The 23,175-nt window shown below is 47.7% G+C and overlaps 2 protein-coding genes and 1 long non-coding RNA gene across 3 annotated transcripts; 2 read left to right on the plus strand and 1 right to left on the minus strand.

Moving 5' to 3' along the window:
- Positions 1 to 1,201: 1,201 nt before the first annotated feature.
- LOC127330643 (uncharacterized) lies at positions 1,202 to 1,851 on the plus strand. The gene has a single exon (XM_051356784.2). It carries the CDS (start codon positions 1,240 to 1,242, stop codon positions 1,600 to 1,602), a length of 363 nt encoding a protein of 120 aa, XP_051212744.1. The 5' UTR covers positions 1,202 to 1,239; the 3' UTR covers positions 1,603 to 1,851.
- A 4,940-nt stretch (positions 1,852 to 6,791) lies between these two features.
- On the plus strand, positions 6,792 to 20,369 carry LOC127336020 (starch synthase 3, chloroplastic/amyloplastic). The gene is made up of 16 exons (XM_051362765.2): positions 6,792 to 6,935; positions 7,351 to 7,414; positions 7,504 to 9,030; positions 9,906 to 10,120; positions 10,254 to 10,524; positions 11,023 to 11,198; positions 11,272 to 11,379; positions 11,958 to 12,067; positions 12,694 to 12,796; positions 18,256 to 18,426; positions 18,533 to 18,661; positions 18,798 to 18,980; positions 19,113 to 19,244; positions 19,328 to 19,439; positions 19,527 to 19,650; positions 19,755 to 20,369. Exons 1-16 carry the CDS (start codon positions 6,846 to 6,848, stop codon positions 19,885 to 19,887), a joined length of 3,648 nt encoding a protein of 1,215 aa, XP_051218725.1. The 5' UTR covers positions 6,792 to 6,845; the 3' UTR covers positions 19,888 to 20,369.
- A 1,446-nt stretch (positions 20,370 to 21,815) lies between these two features.
- On the minus strand, positions 21,816 to 23,098 carry LOC127336019 (uncharacterized). Its single transcript, XR_011752789.1, has 2 exons — positions 22,742 to 23,098; positions 21,816 to 22,309 (listed from the first exon to the last, which is right to left on the minus strand). It is a non-coding gene; the product is annotated as an uncharacterized lncRNA (long non-coding RNA).
- Between the last annotated feature and the right edge of the window lie 77 nt (positions 23,099 to 23,175).

Genomic DNA, 23,175 nt, shown 5'->3' on the forward strand with positions numbered 1-23,175 from the left:
AAATATAATTTTATGAGCAAAATTGAACGTTTCAATTAAATACATAACATTGTATCTTAAAATTTGTAAGCGATGTTGTGTGGCTAATTGGTCTAAGAATATTAGAAAATATACTAGTTAACACATTATGTCGATAAAGTCATTCATAAATAAGAAAAAAAGTTTGGTATAAATGAAGTTATGTGTTTTTATTTTATCCATATCGGACGCACACAATTGATTTGATCAACATGAAGTTGTATATAGCACAAATTGGTTAATAAATAGTGGTTTATCAAACTATTTTCATAGCATAGTTAGTGGGTCTGTTGAGACCTAACATAAGAAAGTATTAGATGACTAACACACACAAAAAAGTCAGTAATTGCATATGCAGTATTTCCAACAGCCTAATCCAATATCACTTTGACCTTACTCATGTAAAGAAACTCACATTGTTTCTTTAGTGTTTGTGTTATTTAGAAAGGTAGGACTTCCTGTGATTCAGCACAGCACATGGCCGTGGCTCAACACTGCCTTCTTCGGCTCCTCGCACCGCCTCCTCCAAACATGGGTGAGCACATCCGAGGTACTAAATATGTGGTGAAATCTCAGCTTAATTTGTATGAGATCAGTTACACAATCTACCAAACACACCTTAAAAGAATACATTCTGTTGTTAGCGTAGGAATGGCCGCGACGTGTTTGTTGGATGCAATTGAGAAGATTTTGTAATACCTCATCCGTGCTAAAAAAAGAGATGCTCAACCTTTTCTAGTTATAGATGTATATATAATTAAAATATATCTATATATTTTTGTACCTATATAAAATTGAGCAGGTTTTTTAGTGATGGAGGGAGTAATATTTTTCTACAATCAAATGTTCTCCCTTTCAAAACAAAATAATCAAGTGAATACAGCGTCTACCGTTCAGGCGCCAGCCGCCGCCGTCCCGTTTCAAAACGTGACGGACCGCACCTGGCAACCGCTCCCCTCGCGAGCACGCGCCGCCCATCCCACCACCAGATAGGCCCCACGAGAACACGGACCTACATGTCATTCTCCTCGGAACACCAAGCCAAATCTGTATGTAAACACGCACGAATTTTCCCGAAAACATTTCGCTCCCAGGAAAGGCGCCTCCAGCCTCCCGCCCAACCCTAGCCCCGCTTCAAATACCGCCGCCCGCTCCGCCTCAATCCCCCCTCCAACCTCCATCCGCCACCAAATCCACCACTCACCGGCCGCCGGGACCCACATGGCGGCCACGCGCAAGCCCCGATTCCCGGCCGCCGCCGCCGCCGACCACCTCCGCTTCCTCCGCCCCGGCGCGCTCGCCCGCCTCCGCGACGCCAGGCTCCGCCGCAGCCGGAGGGCCGCCTCCCGCCCGGCCCCGCCCTCGCCGTCCCCCTCTCCCCCGCCCGCTCCCGCTCCCGCGGCGGGGCCCTTCCTGCCCTACTACGTGCCGGCGTCGAGGCTCCTCTCCCCGCGCTGCCCGCAGCGGAAGAAGCTCACGGCGGCCAAGGCCGTCACGCTCTTCCCCCCGCCGGCCTCGGACCTGCCCTTCGAGGCGGTTATGGAGTTCCTCAACATCCCGGACATGGTCGTCGCCGCCCACTAGAGGAGGGCCCCCCCTCGCCGTGTTGTACTAGCTCGTTCGTCTATATACATGTAGATTCAGAGATCTGGTTCTGCCTCGTCTAGTTCATAGTAGTTCCATGTCTTACAGCTTATTATTGTTTACCTTGTTTGTTTGTACTGTACCGATTTGATGTGAAAAAAACAAATATAAAGAAGAATAGTTCTGTAAAAGGTTTGTGTAACTGCAAAATCGGGAACATAACTGTCAATTCGCTGTGCTTTCCTACTACGATCTACTCCGTCATTTCTGAATTCAGAATACACTAGTCAGGCACTACATTCTGTACTAGGGGATATTTTCAATTGCTTATCATCAGATGTGATTCCATTCAACAAAGGATGTAATCAGCATCGGGCTATACCTTCCAGAAATGGTATGTTTCCTTGGCTACTCCAGTTCAACTTCATTGTGTTTAGATTACAATCAACCTTGGCGTTAGCAGCCTGTTGTTGCTTATGGTTGATTCAACACTTCATGCAGACAGTTTTTGATTTGCGAATTCAGGATACAATAGGTAGGCACATACTATATGCAGTACTAGGGGGAATCCTATTGCTTGCCATACGTGGTTTCATTGAATAATCAGCAGGTACTTCTCCTTTTAGAAATGGCAAATTCCTTGTCCACTCCACTTCAACTTCATTGGGTTTATTTAGATTAAATCATTATTGATGTTAGCGGTTTAGTAGCAGCCTATGGTGACTTATGGTTAATTTCAATACTTCATGCCAGCATCTTTATTTCCTTATGTTGCTGGACACAAGCATCTTCTGGTAATTCCTGGGTTGTTACCTTATTTCCCTTTCAGTATTCCTTTTCTGTAATTTTCTGGACACAAGGTTCTGTGTAACTGCAAAAAGGGCAAGAGAACTGTCAATTTTCTGTGCTTTCCTACTACGATCTACTATGTGATTTGTCAATTCAGAATACAATGTTGCTGGACATACTATATGCATTACTAGGGTCTAGGGGAATTCAATTGCTTATCAGACGTGATTCCATTCAACAATGGACATAATCAGCATAGGGCTATACCTTTCAGAAAATGGTATCTTCCTTGGCTACTCTAGTACAACTTCATTGGGTTTAGATTTCATTTGCAGCATATTGTTGCTTATGGTTGGCTTCGACAGTTCGTGAAGACAGTATTGGTTAAGAAACACTCTACATCTTTATTATGTTGCTGCATCTTCTGGTATTGCGCAATAATTGCTGGTTTGTGCCATTATTGCCTTTTATCTCTGTTTTCTGTAATATGTAGATACAGCTCACCTAGACATATTTGATCTGCTCTGAGCATATTCAACGGCAATCATCATTCAGAATTATCATGTCTGATCTCTAAACAAAGGTGATTAACATCACTTGTTAAACATGTTGGATTATGTCTTGTGTGGTTGTCCTATACCCTTCTTACCTGAATCCTTGATATTGTTCCATTACTGTCTTGGTTTCAAGATGAAGAATAATTCCACAAAGGTTTGTGTAGTTGCAAAATATGGGGAAGAGAACTGTCAATTTGTTGTGCTTTCCTGCTACGATCTACTGAGTGATTTGTGAAACCAGGATATTTTGTTCTGGGCTTTCTAATAGGCACATATATGCTGTACTAAGGAAATTCAATTGCTTGTTAGATGTGATTTCTTTGAACAATGGACAAATCAGCATGAAGGTAACCTCTTAGAAATGGCAAGTTCCTTGTCCTACAGTTCAACTTCATTGGGTTTAGATTACATCTATCTTGGCGTCAGCGGTTCAGTAGCAGGCTATTGTTGCTTATGTATGGTTTATTTCAACAGTTCATGCTGACAGAATTGGTTAAGAAACACTCTTACATCTTTATTTCCTTATTTTGTTGCTGGACATTGGCATCTTCTGGTATTTGCCAATTATTGCCCTTATAGCCTTCCTTTTCTGTAATATGCATACATTTCATCTTTGCTCAGCTTCAAGCATATTCAACTGCAATCATCATTCGTAGTTATCATGCTTGATCTCTGAACAAAGTGACCAGTTGGATTATGTGGCGTCTGACTGTCCTATATCCCCATGACTCATATCCTTGATGGTGTTTCATTATTGTGGTCTGACATGTTTTATATCAGACTAGCTGCTGTAGTTTCTTCACTTAGTTTATTGATTGCACAATTTTAGTGTGGATAGAGGCCAATTTAATTTCACTGCTAGTAATGGCTAATAAGGAGTGATGCTATTTGCCTGTTTACTGTTTTTTTGCATCCTAATCAGTTTATAGCCAACTAAACTAGTGACCAGTTGGTTTTGGAATATTACCAGGTTGAACTACTTGTTTTATTGTTCCATTACTGCTTCTTTTGTCTGACATTGATATCCAGCAAGTTCTTCACTTGCCGACTCACATATCCATTTACCTGTCATTACTAGTCCATTTGAATTATTTGATGCCTGCTGCTTGTTGTCGGCAGCCAATTTTTAGTCCTGTACACTTGTCTTGGATTGCTGGCAGTTGGCACAATTGGCAAGAGAAATTTATTTGAGGTGCACATGTTGCAGTCAAATACTCCTACAAGCATATCTCTGGTATGACCTGTTTCATGCCTCTCCTGTTTCTGTTATTAATTTTTTTCTGTGCTGGACTGCTAATAGCCTATACAACCTCTCATGAGTATGGTACCGATCATGTAGTAATTCCTGCAGTACGAAGATATCGGCATATCAGAATTACCAGTCTGCATATAGCTTCTTAAAAATGTTAGAACAGGGCATGGCATGAAATGGACTTGAGTATGTTTAATATTTGAGCACTCTTCCAATGCCTTGTTCTGATGTTGTCAATACTTGTGGATCACGTATATCATTATGCCTTTGAACTAATATTGATGCTACATGCTCAAGATAAAAATATTGATATGATGGTATCAAGCCTATCGTTCATGCTGAATTCATGGTTCCTAAATTGAATACTGTACTTTTCTAGTCATGCATTTCCTTTGCTTTGATGTGTATTCATACTTAGCCATTTTGTGCTTGCTCCATTGTCGACATGACCATTTTGTGTGTTTCTTCTGCCCAATGTCTACATATAATTCATTGTAATTTTGTTGTCCGCATATGTGCTACTGAACAACATGAAGGCCTAAAGCATGTTTGGTGATAACGCACGTGTAGTTTGCATTTTAGTTCCAAAATTACACTTGGTCACCTAGAAAAAGTCCCACTTTCATTTGTTTGCTGATCACATCTCATCAAATTCTCTGACGTCTTAGTGTTCTTATTACCCTGGAATTCTGGAAACATGAGCATGAATGTGCTGAAAGAAGCTTCATGGCAGATCGGATTGTTTTATATAGCAAGTGATCCCGCGTTCTGGAACCAACAATAGTGGGGAAAACAGTATACTAAACAGCAAATTGGTATTGTCCTCATGAAGGCTATATAATTTCTCAGCCAAGTAATCTCCTGCAAATTTACAATTGTCGGGTTTACTGAGCTAATTCTACTGAAAATAGCTACTGCTTAATTGAATCTGTATAATCAATAATGCATGTTTGTTCTTTTGTAACGATTGCTTCATGCCCTGTCAGAATACACGCTAATGGATTCCAGGGTCTCCTGGTTCTTGTAACCCTTTCATGTGTTTTACACTATGCAGTTGCTTTTGCCCTCGCAAATGTCTTGATCCCTTTACCAGAGTCAAATTCGGTCAAACAGTTAAACTCGTGTAAAAGGAGAAATCTCATGAGCTCTTTAGTTTTCATTTTTCACCGTAGCTGCAATAGTAGTTTCAGTCTATAGTTGTGCAGCATCAAGTGGCCTACTATTGCTTAAGAAGGAAAAGAAAACTCCATTGGCCTGAAAAGCACACTATTAGTACTGATGTCTTTGACTCTTGAGTTGATGATACCCTGATGTCTTACTTAAGTTAATACTGCATGCAGGGGCAGGACCTTGCCGCGCACCTGGAAAATAACAACCTGCATACCCTTGGTACCTACTGTACTACTACCATCTAGCAATAGTACCTTTTCCCCTGAGGAATATTACCAACTGAGCAAGATCTGCGGGTGCAATGCATTTGGTCAATCAGAGCTGCCAGAAGAATCACGCGTGTAATTCTGAGGTGAGAAGAAAACTTAGACACGGTTTCTTTTTCTTCACATTTCTTTACAGGTTAAAGCTAAGCACGATGTAAAAAAAAAGCTAAACAGGATGGAGACAATAGCATCACACACAATATACAAAACCTACTCCATGTCATCGTTAACACAATAACACTTTATATATTTTGTTCCGTTTAAATATTTTTAAAAATATTTTTTCTTCAATTCCAGAAATATTGCGTGTTTTTTGTAATTTTTTGAAAATATTGTGGCGTCGGCGGCAGATTAGCATAGCCTAAAAGACCTTGGGTTGGCTTAGCTTGAAAGATCCTAGTCGGGATAGGCCTGCTGTCGCCACAATATTTTCGAAAATTTGCAAAAACACGCAATATTTCTGAAGTTATTAAAGAAATAATAATACAGAGGGAATTAATTCGTTGGTTCGTAGGGTGTGGTTTTTCGGTCGTGTATTCATGTGCTCGGACACACGGCAGGAATTAATGGACTTGCACAGTAGAGGCCACGTGCCCGTTCTCTGGTTTTCAGAGGAGTGCCGTACCCTATCGGTGGGCTAAAGACGAGTTTTGGACATGGTCAAAATGGTGAAACTAAAATGGCGAGATCTACACGAATGTTCGAGAATGGAGCGGGCAGATTCCAGCTGCCCAAGCTAGACGGCTCGTCCTACTACGTGCTCTCTGGGACAAACAAACAAGAGCCGTCCATATCCATACTCCGTAGCGCAAGCTCCGGGCCCACATGCCTGTGTCGTGGCCCCTCTGCGCAGCCGATCCGAGAAACCCCATCCATCTTCGTTTTCCCGAAAGAAAAGAGCCGTCCACACATTTCCGGCAGGGGAAAAACGAGGGAAAGAAATAATGATGAGGCAATAATAACAATAAAACTTCGCCGAAAATTTCTTCGCCCCACATAAATCGCACGCACACTGGGGGAAAGGCACTATCCCTTTCGATCCAGCTCGCGCGCGCGCGTGTGTGTACAGACAAGTACGGCTGCGCGTTTCGATGCGAGTTTTTAGAGGCTAGGAAAAACAAAGAAGAAGGTCAGCTTTGGTGTAGGGCGGGGAGAGATCGGGGGAGGTGGGGGCCGGGGCCAGTGTGAGCTTCTGCCTCCCGCACGGCAATGGAGATGGCTCTCCGGGCCCAGACCCCGCTCTGCTCCCGGAGCCGCCCGGTGCTCGTCCTGCGCCCCGCCACCGCCGGCGCCACGCAGGTGCGTCTTCTCTTCGTCACCTGGAGCTATTTCGTCCCTGACTGCTGTTTTGCGTTTTTCACTTTGGCCCCATTTTGGCCTGGAGAAGTTCGATTTGTGGGCAGGGGGTACGCCTGCGTCTGCGTGTCTGTCTGGCACAGTTGTTGTGCCATTGCCTATGTGCGAACTTCTGTTTCAGTTTGTCAAATGTTGGGGTGTTTGTTTCCTGTGTATCTTCAGTGGACTTTATGATTCTTTTGCTCCCCTCTCAAGCAATCTGTTGGTTTGGCCAGTTTGATAGTTTGCAAACACGGGATAAGTTCTTGGATTATTTGGGTGCTACGGGTGGATAATTAGTTCAGTAATGAAAATGTGCTCCTCCGTATCACATTCAGGCAAGTGATCATCTACTCACACTTCTCTGTTCTTGTTCCAGTCCATCGTAAAGTGCAGCAGATTCTCAAGAAGCAGGCTTGTTCGCTGCATGGTAGCAAGTTCAGGTTCGAGACTTGATTTTGTTAAAAGCCATTGTCTGAGTTGTTTGGCCATACTGCTTTGGCTCATGTTCTCGTAACATTGCGTTGTTCAGATTACCCTAAGAGGAATCCGAGGAGATCAGGCACTGCCTCTAGAGGATATGCTCCAAGTCCTGCCGCTGAATCCAGCACGGAGAAGATTGAGCAGAGCCGCGCCGATGGAGGTGATCTTGGCACAAGCAATGGGACGCTCACTAGTGAAGCAACAGAACTGGCAAGTACCCCAGAAGAAGGATCTGATGAGGGCTTATCAGAAAATGTTTCTACTAGCGCGGAGTTGGAGGGAGTGAATGAGACTGAGGCTGAAGAAGCGCCTGACCAGAAGCAGCCTTCAGCATTGGATTCCACCTCCATGGATGCCGAGTCAATTGACAGAGAACTTGAGGAGTACCGTAGCAAAATAAGTGCTGTGGTGGGTTCGCCGCTTGATAGCACTCAAGGACAGGACCAATCCGTTATTGGTGTCCATGAACAAGACGAACTGGTAATTAGTTCTAGTGAGCAAGACATATCAGTCGATGTTGTTCCTGAACAAAGCCAGTCAGTTGTTGATGTCATCGAAGAAGATCCAATGAATCAACCTAGCATAGTTAGCGAAAAAGATATCACTGAAGCAGAAGTGGAGGAGATAGCCAGCAAGAATCTCAAGGCGGGAGAACTTGTTATATCAGAAGATGGCGTCGGGGCTAGTAAAGATGCCAATGAAGAGCCTTTGGTTGCCGGTGATGAACTGAGGATAACAGAGGATGCAGAAGAGCATAAACCAGACATGCAAGAACAGGTACAGGAGGATGTTGATCCTCAAGCACTAAAGAGGAGGCTTGAAGAGCTTGCATATGAAACGTATTCGATCGGGAACAAGTGTTTTGTTTTTCCTGAAGTGGTGAAAGCTGATTCAGTTATTGATATTTACTTAAATCGTCGCATGTCTGCCTTAGCAAGCCAGCCTGATATTCTTATCAAAGGGGCATTCAATGGTTGGAGATGGAACCCTTTTACTGAAAAATTACATAAAAGTGAACTAACAGGGGATTGGTGGTGTTGTAAGCTCTACATACCCAAGCAGGCATACAGATTAGACTTTGTGTTCTTTAATGGTGACACCGTCTATGAAAACAACAATTATAATGATTTCGTCCTGCAAATAAAAAGTGACATTGATGAGCACTCATTTGAGGACTTCCTGCTTGAAGAAAAGCAAAGGGAACTTGAAAGGCTTGCCGCAGAAGAAGCTGAAAGGGAAAGACAAGCTGAGGAAGAGCGCCGGAAGGAGGAAGAAAGGGCCAAAGTGGAGGCTGACAGGGAACAAGCAAAGGCTGAGGTGGAGATGATGAGGAATAGATTGGAGCATGTGTTGGGTTCAGCCAGCAGATACGCCGATAATCTATGGTATATAGAGCCTAACACATACAAAGGAGGGGATAGGGTCAGATTATACTATAATCGAAGCTCGAGACCACTAAAGCATACAAATGAGATATGGTTGCATGGGGGTTACAACAACTGGATTGATGGCCCCTCTATTGCTGAAAGACTAGTCAAATTTGAAGAAAAGGATGGTGATTGGTGGTATGCAACTGGTATGTTAATTCACACATTTCATCTCTTAGGAGTTAGGATTCATATTGTCATAACGCTGCCATTTTATTATGGTATCGACATAAAAGAAGCAATTCTGACGAGTAAAACAAACCAAAAGGTTTCTGAATTTGATGCATCTTTCATGAGTGGATTTCGTCGTTGCTGGGTCGCTGGCGTTCTGATGATGGGCATTCTGATAGATGGCAACTGGCTTTGCTCCGTAGCCATGTGGGATTAGCAGAGCGTGCGGCTGCAGTGGAACCCGGCCTCCAGTAGCCTGTGCTCTTGCACGCCCACGCAAGCTCCCTCTTCCCTGCCCCCACTCATTCCAACCCCGATGCCGTCTCACCTCTCTTGGACCCCACATCGGTTTAGCTTAGTCCACGTTGTAGTGTGTGGCTCTGGTTCGTCGTTGCCGGATCACCGGTGTTCTGGTGAACGTTCTGATGATGGGCGTTCAGGTAGATGGCAACTGGCATTTGCCGTGTAGCGATTCACGGGTGGAGTACATATTTGCTTAAATTTGAATACACATCATTTTTTTTCTCCCCCGTTTCAACTCATGGGCAAATATGCGTGTCTAAAGAAAAGGATGGTGATTGGTGCTATGCAACTGGTATGTTAATTCACACATTCCATCTCTTAGGAGTTAGGATTCACATTGTCATAGTGCTGCCATTTTATTATGTATCGACATAAAATAAGCATGGTAATTCAGGCATTGTGTATGCCTCTAAATTACATACTGACGTTTCTTTCGTAAAATATGTGTTCACTCCTGAATGAGTTTGAAGGTCTGATACCATGTATTTGTTTACTTTCTCCTTTTGCTTTTCATACATATAGCTTACACTTGACTTTACTCCCTGTATAGTTACTTTACCTGAAAGTGCATTGGTGTTGGACTGGGTTTTTGCTGATGGACCTCCTGGGAATGCAAGGAAGTATGATAACAATGGAAAACAAGATTTCCATGCTGCCGTTGCAAAGAGCATATCTGATGATTTATTTTGGGTTGAAGAAGAAAATAGGATATTTGAAAGGCTTCAGCAAGACAGGAAAGAAAGGGAGGATGCTGGTCGGAGAAGGGTTAGTTCAAGAGAATCAATGCATATAATCTAGGAGGCTATGAGTATTATACTATCTATACTTGATTACACATTAAACCAAAAATATTATTTCTCTTCTCTTTTGACATTTACCTTTTGTTTGGTTGCAATAGGCTGAGATAACTGCAAGGATGAAAGCTCAGACAAAGGAGAAGACTATGAGAGAGTTTCTTCTCTCACAGAAACACATTGTCTATACTGAGCCACTTGAAGTACGTGCAGGAACCACCGTGGATGTTCTGTACAATCCTTCTAACACAGTGCTGAATGGAAGTCCAGAAGTTTGGTTCAGATGTTCATTTAACCGTTGGACTCATCCAAGTGGTCCTTTGCCACCACAGAAGATGGTGAATGCAGAAAATGGTTCACACTTACAAGCCACAGGTGTGGATCCTTGTCAGTGACCTTTTCTTGAAGCATTTTTCATGTTATTACAATATCAAGTACCACTAGATCCACCCCCCTAGATATTTTCATCCAAAGCTACTTGCCGGATTTGTATTATCCGATGATGATTTCTACATTAATGTATATGCTCCTATAAATCTTTCTATACTTCTTTTCAGAAGAGCTCAAAATAGTGAAATACTACTTTCTCCGTATACTAGAAAAAAATCTCAATCCTACTTCCTTTTCAGAAGAGCTCAAAAAGAGATGCAAATGCTGATAACAGAAAAACAGAGCCTCTTCAAACTTACCAAATTATGTGGAACTCAATCCTACTTCCTTTCATGACTTATTTTTGGACCATTGTTTTGGCTGTTGCTGGTATTTTTGATTGTAGCTCAGTTGGTGCTTTCAACTAGCCTGTACATAAATTTTGTATTATGAGGGGGTGTTTCTCCTTTTGCATCTCTTTTGATTGATCTGTCTGTTTTCCAGTTAGGGTTCCTTTGGATGCATACATGATGGACTTTGTTTTCTCTGAGTCGGAAGAAGGTGGAACATATGACAACCGAAATGGGATGGACTACCATATTCCTGTCTCTGATTCCATCGGAAAGGAACCACCTATGCATATTGTGCACATTGCAGTAGAAATGGCTCCTATTGCAAAGGTAAATGTTTCTTACAATCTTCTTTTGGTACACAAAATGATGACATGCTGAACAATGACCAATGTTGTAACAGGTTGGGGGTCTTGGCGATGTTGTTACTAGTCTTTCACGAGCTATTCAAGATTTAGGCCACAAGGTTGAGGTCATTATTCCAAAGTATGACTGTTTAAACCTAAGCAATGTAAGTTGTACACTGCACTTTATCCTGGTGTCTTTATATTTCTTGCTTTTTTTTGGTCTTATTGTGGCCTGTTAGTGAATTATACTAGTATAATAGCACACAATTATTCTGTGGCGCTATGTGTGTATGTCATTCGCATAATTGCAGTATAGATTCTGGAGTCCCAAAGCTTCCCAGAAACTGAATTGTGCAGATACTGAAGCAACTGTTAGTAACTCAATGGGTGGTTATAAATCTCAACATGTTCTAGAATTTGCGCTTTCTTTGCGTAGAAGCACCTCTCTCAGAAACAAGTTGTATTTTTGTCTATTTTATAATTGCATGTAGCAGTATTTAATTGTACTACTACCTCTGTCCATAAAAGGATGTCGCAATTTTGTCTAAATTTAGATGCATCTAGACACTCTTTAGTGTATGGATACATCTGAATTTAGACAATTCTCCGACATCCTTTTATGGACGGAGGGAGTACTATATTTGTCTTTGTTCATAGTGTTTTATGTGCTTGCTTGATCAGTGGGATGGCGTTTATCAGTATAGTTGTTTTTTCCTATTGAGTTGCCTTTCTTTTCGTGCAGGTGAAGGATTTACATTGCCGTCAAAGTTTTACTTGGAGTGGAACAGAGATAAAAGTATGGTTTGGAAAGGTTGAAGGCATCTCTGTTTATTTCTTGGAACCACAGAATGGGTATGCTTATACTCCACATTCGACCAATATAAACTATTTATCAGTTTTTATTGCATGCATTGTCTCTTTTCTTTTTATACACTTGGTTTTGTAGATTTCATATTCCACTTTGTTGATGAACCCTTTATTTACCACGAGTATCCTGTCTGTCATTACATTTTAAGACCTGATGGATAGTGGATAGATCGTAGAAATCTTACAGAAAAATACTTCTTGTAAATGCTAGCAGCACAGAAATTTTGAAACTGTTATCCTTCAAGAAATAGCATTTTTTACTAGAGCCAGAACTAACTAGATGAAGAACTTCCTATGAAGAACCTCCATTTTATTTAAATTTTTTGATTGGTTCCCCGCATTTTTTGTTTCGTTTTATTGCTTCTTTACTGTTTATTTCAATGAGTTGAGCGTGGCTTGAGTTGGCATCCAACTTCTAGATAGGATGTTATTATATTTTTCATCTTCTGTTCGAACTAAATTGTTGCAAGTTGTTGTGCTAGTACACAGGTAGACGAGATGTATAGAGGCTTCAGGCAAAGCAGACATCTTTATTTTTGTTACTGAATGAATGGAATTTCATTGATGTGGAAAAACAAGAGGACTGTTTTGACATTTTTTTCTTGCTGCAGGATGTTTTGGGTTGGATGTGTCTATGGAAAGAACGATGAAAGCAGATTTGGCTTCTTCTGTCACTCTGCTCTGGAGTTTCTTCTCCAGAGTGGTTCTTCTCCAGTAAGTACAAGCTATGTCCCATGTCATTATCTTTTATCTACTTGTGTAGGTCTTTCCCTGAGGTGTTTTGCTCTTTTCTCATGCTGGTTATGCATTAAAGGGAATGTTGGTAGGGGCTAGGGTTCTACCGGGTCTAGGGCGGAGGTTGTAAGGGTGGAAGTGAGGTCGGAGAGGCTGGAGAGCTCGGCGCCGGCGGCTGGGTGCCGTCGTGGAGGAAGGAGGCGGCGGCTAGGGTTGGTGCGGCGGGGCGCAGGGTTCTCCCGTCTCCCTTCAGGAGACGAGACAGTAATAATACTGAATATTGTCTGATTAATCTCGAAGGGGTACAAGTGTTTATATAGGAGGATGGCCTCCTCTAAACCCTAATTTACTTGGGCTAAGCCCACAACTAGCCACTAGTGGGCTTCCTGCGTGTATAGGTCAGACCGACCATAACATCTCTCCCTACCTTCTCAAACAGCTCGTCCTCGAGCTGAACTTCTGGAAACTGCTGGCGGAGATCTTCAAGCTTCTTCCAAGTCGCCTCGTCCTCTGGCAGGCCTGTCCAATGCACCAAGACGTGCCAAACACCACGGCGCTGCTGGGCCTTCAACACGCGAGCCACACTCGCCGGGGCAGGCTCGAGACGCCCATCCGAAGTAGGTGGAAGAGCTGGTGGTGCAGAAGGAGGGTCGCCCCGGTAAGCCTTCAGGAGGCCGACGTTGAAGACGTCGTGGAGGTGCGAGCCCGCAGGCAACTCAAGGCGGTAGGCGAGCTTGCCGATGCGCTCCAGCACACGGAAAGGACCGGCGTAACGAGGTCCCAACTTGCGCCTGGAGTGCGGGTCCAAGGACTGGGTCGTCCGGTGAAGAAGGCGTAGCCAGACCCAGTCGCCCACCGCAAACTCCGCCTCGCGATGATGTGCATCATAGTACCTCCTAGCCGCCGAGCACAGAAGAAGTCGGCCGGCGCGCCTCAGCCAGTATCTCGTCGTGGGTACGCAGCAGGTCATCCGCCGTCTCAGTACGGGCCGTGCCAGACGCATAGGGAAGCATCGCCGGTGGTGGCCTCCCGTTGACCACCTCAAAGGGAGTAGCGTGCAGCGCGGAGTGATAGGACGTGTTGTAGCAGTACTCGGCCCACGCCAGCCAGTCCACCCAAGCTCGTGGACGATCCCTGGTGATGCAGCGCAGGTACATGGCGATGATCTTGTTGACGACCTCGGACTGGCCGTCCGTCTGAGGATGAAACGCCGTGCTCATGCGGAGCTTCACGCCCGCCAACCCAAAGAGGTCCCTCCAGATGTGACCCGTGAACACAGGATCACGATCACTGACGATGGAGGACGGAAACCCGTGGAGGCGAACGATGCCATCGAAGAAGGCGCGTGCCACGGCCTCCGCCGTATAGGGATGGCCGAGGGCGATGAAGTGCGCGTACTTGGAGAAGCGGTCAACCACCGTGAGGATGACGGACTTGCCGCCAACCTTCGGCAGCCCCTCGATGAAGTCCATGGAGATGTCCGCCCACACCTGGGACGGCACGTCCAGCGGTTGCAGCAAGCCTGCCGGACGGAGCGTCTCCATCTTGTTCCGCTGGCATGTGACACACGCCCGCACCCAGTCTCGCACCAGGGCGCCATCCCCTGGAATGTAAAAGTCAGCGCGGAGACGGTGCAGGGTCTTCTGGACGCCCTCGTGACCTGCAGAATGCGCCAAGGACAAGGCCTGGTGGCGCAGGTCTCCATGATCCGGCACGAAGATGCGACGTCCATGGAGGAGTAGTCCTCGTCCGTGCGCCATGGCGTGGCCAGCTCGCCGTCGGCTAGGCGGCGGCGCAGTGCTGCGCATCCGCAGCCCGTGGCGATGGCGCGGCGAACCTCGTCGATGAAGGCGAAAGATGGCCCGGAGTGGATGCGAGAGGGCTGCACCGATCAGGCGCGTCCGCGATGTCGTCAACGTCTCGGCGGGACGGGCGTCGGGGACCGTGTTGAGGCGGCCGGGGCGGTACTCGACGGTGAAGTCGGCCGAAGAGCTTGCCGATCCACCGGTGTTGCGGCACGGTGGAGAGGCGCCGATCCAAGAAGAACTTCAGGCTGTAGTGGTCCGTGCGCACATGGAATGTCCGGCCCCAAAGATACGCCCGCCAGTGGCGCACCGCCTGGACCAGCCCGATCAGCTCGCGCTCACATGCGGCGAGCTTGTGGTGGCGCGCGGCGAAGGGGCGACTGAAGAAGGCGAGTGGACCCTCGCCCTGGTGAACGACGGCGCCGAAGCCAATGCCGGAGGCGTCGCAGTCCACCACGAACGGCTCGTCGAAGTTCGGCATCTGAAGAACGGGACCCGTCGTGAGGGCCCGCTGCAGGGCGGCGAAGGCCTTGGCCGCCTCCTCGTCCCAGGAGAAAGCGTCGCGGCGAAGCAGGCGCGTGAGGGGCGCGACGATGAGGCCGAAGTCCTGGATGTATCGCCGGTAGTATCCTGCGAGGCCCAAAAATCCGCGAAGAGCTCGCGGTGACTGGGGCGTCGGCCAGGCGGCGACGGCAGCGACCTTGTCCGGGTCCATCGCGACACCGTCGGCGGAGATGACGTGGCCCAAGTACGCGACGGAGGTCGTGCCAAACGAGCACTTCGAGCGCTTGAGATGAAGACGATGCGCTCGAAGCTTGTTGAATATGATGGCCACGTGCTGCAGGTGCTCCGCCTAGGATGCGCTATAGATCAAAATATCATCAAAGAAAACAAGCACAAAGCGGCGTAAGTAGGGGCTGAGCACGTCGTTCATCAGGGCCTGTAAGGTCGCCGGTGTGTTGGAGAGGCCGAACAGCATCACCAAAAACTCGTAGTGTCCATGGTGAGTGCGGAACGCCGTCTTGGCGATGTCGTCCGGGTGCATGCGCACCTGATGATAGCCCGAGCGCAAGTCGAGCTTGGTGAAGAAGCGCGCGCCATGCAGCTCGTCCAGGAGCTCATCCACGACGGGGATGGGGAACTTGTCCTTGGACGTGACGGTGTTGAGGGCGCGGAAGTCGATGCAGAAACGCCACGTGCCGTCGGTCTTGCGCACAAGGAGCACGGGGGCGCAGAACGGTGACGTCGAGATCTGAATGATGCCCTGTGCTAGCATGACCGCCACCTGGCGCTCGAGCTTGTCCTTCTGCAGCTGGGGGTACCGGTACGGCCGCACAGCTACGGGTGCCGTGTTTGGCAGCATGTGGATGTGGTGGTCACAGGGTCGCGAGGGAGGGAGGCCCTGCGGCTCGTCGAAGAGGTCGCCGTGCTGCTGCAGTAAGTCGGCCAGGAGCGGATGCGCTTCGTCTAGCGCGGCGGCCATCAGGTGGAGCTGCGGGGATGTGCCAGTGCTGCCCACGCCCGTCCAGTGAACACGGCGGCCTCCCTGGCGCCAGAAGACGAGGGACAACACGTCGAGGTCCCACATGATGGGGCCTAAGGTGCTCAGGAAGTCAAGGCCGAGGATGAAGTCGTAGCGGCCCAAGTCGATGCCGAAGCAGTCGATGGAGAACGGCTCGTCGCCCACGAGCACGGGATCCTGTCGTGCCACGCCCTGGCACGTAAGACGATCCCCGTTGGCGACGGTGACACTATACTTCTCCGATCCCGCCGGCTGGAGAGCGAGACGGCGCATGGCGGTGTTGGACATGAAGTTGTGCGTGGAGCCCGTGTCCACCAGCGCAGTGAGACGCTCCCCATTGATCGTCACCGGGAGCAGCATCGTCTTTGCCGTCTTGATGCCCGCCATAGCATGAAGAGAGACGACGAAGGCGGACGCGTCGACTGGCGCGTAGGTCGTGACACCGGCCTCAGTGAAGGTGGTGGCCGCCATGCTCGGCGGAGAGGGCCTCAACGTCGTCGACGGTCTCCAGGTAGAAGAGGCGGGCGCACGTGTGGCCTGGTGCGTACTTCTCGTCGCAGTTGAAGCACAGCCTTGGCGGCGCCGCTCAAGCTGCTCCGCAGCCGTCAGCCGCTTGAAGGGGCGAGTCGGCGCAGGAGGGCCTGCGGGCGCAGCGGCCGGCGCGGGCGCGGCGGGGCGGTGGGCGTCGGGGCGGGTCGGGGCGCGGGACGAGCGCTGCCACGTTGCGCGTAGACCTGCTGCATGGCGAGGGCGCGCTGCTCGTAGGCTTGTGCGTAGTACATGGCCGTCTGCAGGTATGCCGGCTCGCGCATCTCGACGTCGACGCAGATGTAGTCGGGGAGGCCGCCGATGAAGAGATCGGCGCGCTGCCGCGCCGAGACGCCCGGGGCATGGCACGCGAGCGCCTGAAAGCGGTCGGCGAAGTCCTGGACCGTGGTGGTGAAGGCGAGGCGTCCCAGCTCGGCGAGGCGGCTGCCGCGGAGGATCGGCCCAAACCGCTGGAGGCACAGGTCGCGGAAACGCTCCCAGGGCGGCATCCCTCCCTCGTCCTGCTCCAGGGCGTAGTACCAAGTCTGCGCGGCGCCCCGTAGGTGATAGGAGGCGATCCACGTGCGGTCGGCGTTGAGCGTCCGCTGCCCCCGAAAAAACTGCTCACACTGGTTCAGCCAGTTCAGGGGATCGGTGGCGCCGTCGTAGGTGGCGAACTCCAGCTTGGTGAAGCGGGGCGGCTGCTGTGCCAGAGGCGGGACCTCGGGGGCGCCCTTCTGGCGGCCCGGGTTGAAGGACGTGCTCGCGGCGAAGGGGGCCGCAAACCTGCCAGGACCGCCAAAGGGGTGGGCGGGCTGCTGAACCGTCGTCCGCGCCGCAGTCTGAGTGTAGACGGGCGACGCGTCGGTCCATGTGGGAATTGGCGAGGGCGATGGCGGCCACCACGCGGGGCGGCCGTTGCTGGCGGCGGAGGCGGGCGGTGGGGGCGGCGGCGGAACGGCGGGCGGTGGGGCGGCGGGTGCTGGCCGGCCTTGATCTCCGCGAGCTCGAAGCGGATGGCGCGGAGATCGCCGGCGAGGTCCGCCAAAGTAGCGGGCAGGAGGTCGAGGCCCGTGGGGCGGCGACGGCCTGGTCTGCGTTGGCGGCGGCGGCGGCCCCCTGCAGCGCGTGGGCGCCTGTCATGGCGGCGGCTAGGGTTGGTGCGGCGCGGCGCAGGGTTCTCCCGTCTCCCTTCAGGAGACGAGACAGTAATGATGCTGAATATTGTCTGATTAATCTCGAAGGGGTACAAGTGTTTATATAGGAGGACGGCCTCCTCTGAACCCTAATTTACTTAGGCTAAGCCCCTAATTTACTTGGGCTAAGCCCACAACTAGCCACTAGTGGGCTTCCTGCCTGTATAGGTCAGACCGACCATAACAAATGTATTATGTGATCTCATCTTATATTAGTGTTGGAGTAATCTTTCTGTATTTTTCTCATCGCCAATTTATTCCAAGAACCAGCGTCTTTTTGTTAGAACTGTGCAAGTATATCATCAATCGACAATTTCATTTTGTTACTTTGTTGCTATTATTTCCACATCTCAATTTCTCATACAGCTCATGTTGTCATCCTAATAGGATATCATACATTGTCATGATTGGTCAAGTGCTCCAGTTGCTTGGCTGTACAAGCAACAGTATGTTCATAACGGGTTGCCAAATGGCCGGGTTGTATTTACTATCCACAATCTTGAATTTGGCGCAAATCAAATTGGCAAAGCAATGGCACACTGTGATAAGGCTACAACTGTGAGTATCTGTGTTTTGCTTTATGCCTGTCATAAAGCTGATCTTTCAACCTACTGCTAAATTTTATTTCTTATCTGTTTTATACTGTTTTGGCCACCTTATGCAGGTTTCAGACACATATTCAAAGGAAGTGTCCGGGCATGGTTCTATTGCTCCTCACTATTTTAAATTCCATGGCATCCGTAATGGAATTGATTCTGATATTTGGGATCCATATAATGATAACTTCATCCCGGTACAGTAACGATCATCGGTTATATTCATCATATTCCATAACCATGCATTTTATCAATTTGGATTCTGTAAAATGTGGGAGTCTTAGTACTGTCGTTGATGTTGTCAGCTCAACCTTTTGTGTCATTCTATTTCAGGTTTATTATACTTCTGAGAATGTTGTTGAAGGTAAGAGTTCTGCAAAAAGGGCATTGCAGGAGAGGCTTGGATTACATCAAACTGACGCCCCTCTGGTCGGAATCATTAGTCGGCTTACAGCCCAGAAGGGAATTCACCTTATCAAACATGCAATTTATCGAACTCTTGAGCGCAATGGACAGGTCTTATATTTGGCTTATAGATAACACATATGTTCAACTGCAAGCTTGCTATGCGTTTTTTTTTTTTTTTTTTTTTGGCATTTAACTTTGCCCAACTTTTCAAAACTAAAGCACATTGTCTTTCTTCAACAGGTGGTTTTACTAGGCTCAGCTCCAGATCCTCGCATACAAAATGACTTTATCAACTTAGCTAAAAAACTTCATGGTGAATTTGATGGCCGCGTGAAGCTTTGTTTAACTTATGACGAGCCATTGTCACATTTGGTTAGTCTCAGATTTTCTTTCAGTAGCCCCATACATTAGAACTGGCTTATCTGTGCTAAATAAAATTGATGCTCCTGGTGTAGATATATGCTGGCGCCGACTTCATTCTTGTCCCTTCCATTTTTGAACCTTGCGGTTTAACACAGCTTACTGCTATGCGATATGGATCCATCCCAATTGTTCGGAAAACTGGAGGTATTTTTATATCTTGACATCTCGATGGCATTGCATTTTATTGAATTGGTAGTTAGCAGTAAAAGACATGCTGTACATTATGTGCAGGCCTGTATGACACTGTTTTTGACGTCGACGATGATAAGGACCGGGCCCATGAGCAAGGCCTTGAGCCAAACGGATTCAGTTTCGAAGGAGCTGACAGCAATGGTGTAGATTACGCTCTGGATAGGCAAGTATAACCCATCACTCTGCTTTAGGGAAAATGTATAGCCCATCAGAATTGCACGCACTGTAATGGCACACATGGTGTTATTTATTCCCTCTCCATTTCAGGGCGATCACCACGTGGTACGACGCTCGCGATTGGTTCAACTCCCTCTGCAAGAGGGTAATGGAGCAAGATTGGTCCTGGAACCGGCCTGCTCTGGACTACATGGAACTGTACCATTCCGCCCGCAAGAACTGAGACTTTTGCTGACAACAAATGTCAAGTTCTGGGAGTGGGTTTGGCAGGTTCCATTGACATGCCAGTGTCTCGCTGCATATGCCGTTCCCTGGAAGCCATTCTTTCGGTTTATATGGGATTCAGAAGAAATATCGACTTCTACTTCTCCGGCATCTGCAAGACACTCAAGTGCGAGCTCTTTACTATATTCAGCGATCACGATACCCTAATCATGCACCACACGATGTCAAATGCGGCACATGGGAAGCTCATTCTGGCCAGAGTCTACCAGGTTTCGCGACTGTTGCAAATATGTTCCATCTTACGGTTCTATAGTCCTTCATGTGTACATATTGTGTAAGCTGACGATTAGCTTCTTAGGGTCGATGCTCCGTGTAGTAGTTGGTTTTCTGCCTCATCTGAATAATAAAGTGTCTATCAAATGGTGTATCACGTTGATATCTCAAACTCTGACCATTGTGAATATAACTTGTCTCCTTATATTTTCTTTTGGCATCTCAAAGACATACTGGCCCCCAACAGACTCGCCTTAGTTCAGTCGATCCTAGATGAAGCCTGTCAATGATCGTTAGCCGGTGCTAAGGCGCTACGTCAATTACCTTTACATGCTAGACCCCCTGATGTTAGCCTTGATGAGGAACTCTAGGTCTAACTAAGTTAGCCCTGTACAGTTTTTTCTCTTTTCCTTTTTCCTTTTTTGCTTTCTCTTCTTTTCGTTTTTGATAGCTTTGCTACTCTTATATGCTCCCGTCTTCTCGACGGCTTCTTCTAATATATAATGACGCATGCTTTGGCATGTGTTCGAGAAAAAATCTCAAAGACATACTATCACCATGATGTGGAAGCTATCCTTCAGATCAAGTTACTCCAGAGGCAGACGGAGGATTTTGTTGCTTGGCATTTCAAAAAAACACAGGTGTGTTCATTGTGAAAAGCGCATGGGTATGCAGCCAAAATCACAAGCTCTCAGTCGTGGTCAAAGCACTGCCAAACCAGATGGCGAAAGGAGCATATGGAACCAGGTTTGGAAGACGCCGATACCACAGAAGGTGCGGATTTTCACGTGGTGCCTAGCCACTGACTCATTGGCTGCCATCGGAAGCCTGTATCGCTGCGTATCGAGACCCAACATGCCTAGTCTGCAATACAGAGATCAAAGATGCCCACTAATCAACCACACCATGGTGTGTTGTGTTGTTGTGGAGGTTAGGTGTATCGGTATCTTCACGATATTACTATATTTTTTTTATTAAAAAAATAGCATGGTGCGCTGTACCCAGCCCGAGCCCTCCGCGATGGTATTCGCCAAGTATGAGATTTGCCCAAGGAGGATGCATTCAGATACACTGGTTGGAGCTGCTTCCTTTTCCTGCTTGATGGTTGTCACTACGGACATGCAGGTTAAGCTGCTGTTGCTACTTGCCATCATCGGAGTGATGGCAAGGCCTCCATTACTGTGTCCGTGCCGTTTCTTCGGAACTAGGAGTATGTTGTATCAATTAGGCCGGTAGTGCCAGAACCTGACAGGAAATGGAGGTCACATGTGGTGCCACCAGTAATGCTACATGTACCGACGATTTGTTACGGACTCCTGCTTAATTACGTGGTGGGCAGCGGCAACGCTTTTGATAGCCATAGGATCGCGCCCTTGCAGCATTGGCGTGCTATAACTGTTGCTCCGCCATAGCCGTTGCCTCCGTTGTAGCCGATCGAGTTTAACGATCCGAGCCTTAACGATCACGAGTTTAATGAGCCGAGCCTTAACGATACGAGCAGCTCGTTTGTCCACCCCTGGCTGCAGGGTAGCCGTGGCCATGGCTGCAGTCGTTCCTGGTGGTAACGTTGGACCATGTGGTGTCCGGGGTTTTAGATGCTGCATGTGTGAGTTGCAGCAAACAAAAAGTTTAGGCACACATGTACATGGATCAGATCAGCAAACTAAGAGGCATTATATTTGCAAAGAGATGTAGAAAGATCATCATGAACTGCACGAACGAACACCTGACCGAAGAACTACAATCTTTGACTATGCAATTCGCATCCATACCGTGTACAACAAATCAGATCAGTCTTCTCAAAGCCATCGACCACCAAAAGTAGTACTACATATAACCAATGATACTCCATAACAAATGCGTAGATTATATGGAGTATTAAAGATGAAGCAATGTAAATGCCACCGCCACCGCAAGAAGAACGCAGGTGGACGACCGGCTAAGGTCTGTAGCTGCGGCGCTACGCCCATGGTGCTGGTTGCCATTGCCGGCGACTGTCCGAGGGTTAAACACGGGTGGCGTCTCAGGCATGCCGCGTCCGCGTTCGCTGCCTCCATTGCCATGTCCGCGGCCATGTCCACCATGGCCGCCATGACCACCACCGCCTTTTTTGACGGTAGCCATCAACATGTTCAATTGGTCAGCTCCTATAGGTTTTGCCATTTGTCAGTGTAAAGCTGTTAGCAGCGTATGAGAGACCGTAAGAACAGTAAATGAGAGAAGGTGCATGCGACTAGAAATTGAAGTTGGTCCATTTCATTTCCGGTCCATGAGCAATGTTGTTGCATTGCTCATGGACCGGAAATGCAAGGAGATTTTCAGTGTATACATATCTAATTTGGACATGGCAATATGGCATAGCTAGTAACCGTTCCCAGCAACATTTTTATCTTTTAACTTCAGTCTTCCTAGCAACATCTCCTCCCTAAACATAAACACAAAGTTTATTGTGCTCCCGTCTTTATCGGCGGCGAGCAGTGGCATAGCCGCGACAGTGGTTGCCGGCAGGGGCGAAGACGCGGAGGCCCCAGCCGGCTAGAGCACAAGAAAGAACATGCGGTACTAAAGTAAGCGCGTACCTATGCCTTGGCCATATGCACCAGCATACACTGCAGGAACACCCTTGAGAATAGCCGAAAGGAAAACAAAGAGGAGAAGGAGGAGGAGGGGGCACTGCCGCTTCCTGATGAGGTGATCCATTGCAGGCCAGATTAATTGGTATCAGCCAACGGCAGCAGATCGGCTAGCGTAAAGCTGCACTTGGCGAGCGTATCATTTGGTAGCTCCGTTTGCCTACCTCGCATCGCATCTCGTCATCTTCTCGGAAAACCAGTTCAGCCTTCCTAAACTAAAAGTGGTCGAGAGAGAAGAGAATAAAGGGAGGACAGGAATACGTGTGGAGGCAGAGATACTTCCTATCTCTACCTACCGGAGGGATATAATAAGTCCGTGTGGGTGATCCACATGTGACCTCGCTGGTTGTTTCTGTTTTCGGTGAGCCATGGTGCGGAGC

This window comes from Lolium perenne, chromosome 2, assembly GCF_019359855.2.
Source record: "Lolium perenne isolate Kyuss_39 chromosome 2, Kyuss_2.0, whole genome shotgun sequence".
NCBI classification, from domain to species: domain Eukaryota; kingdom Viridiplantae; phylum Streptophyta; class Magnoliopsida; order Poales; family Poaceae; genus Lolium; species Lolium perenne.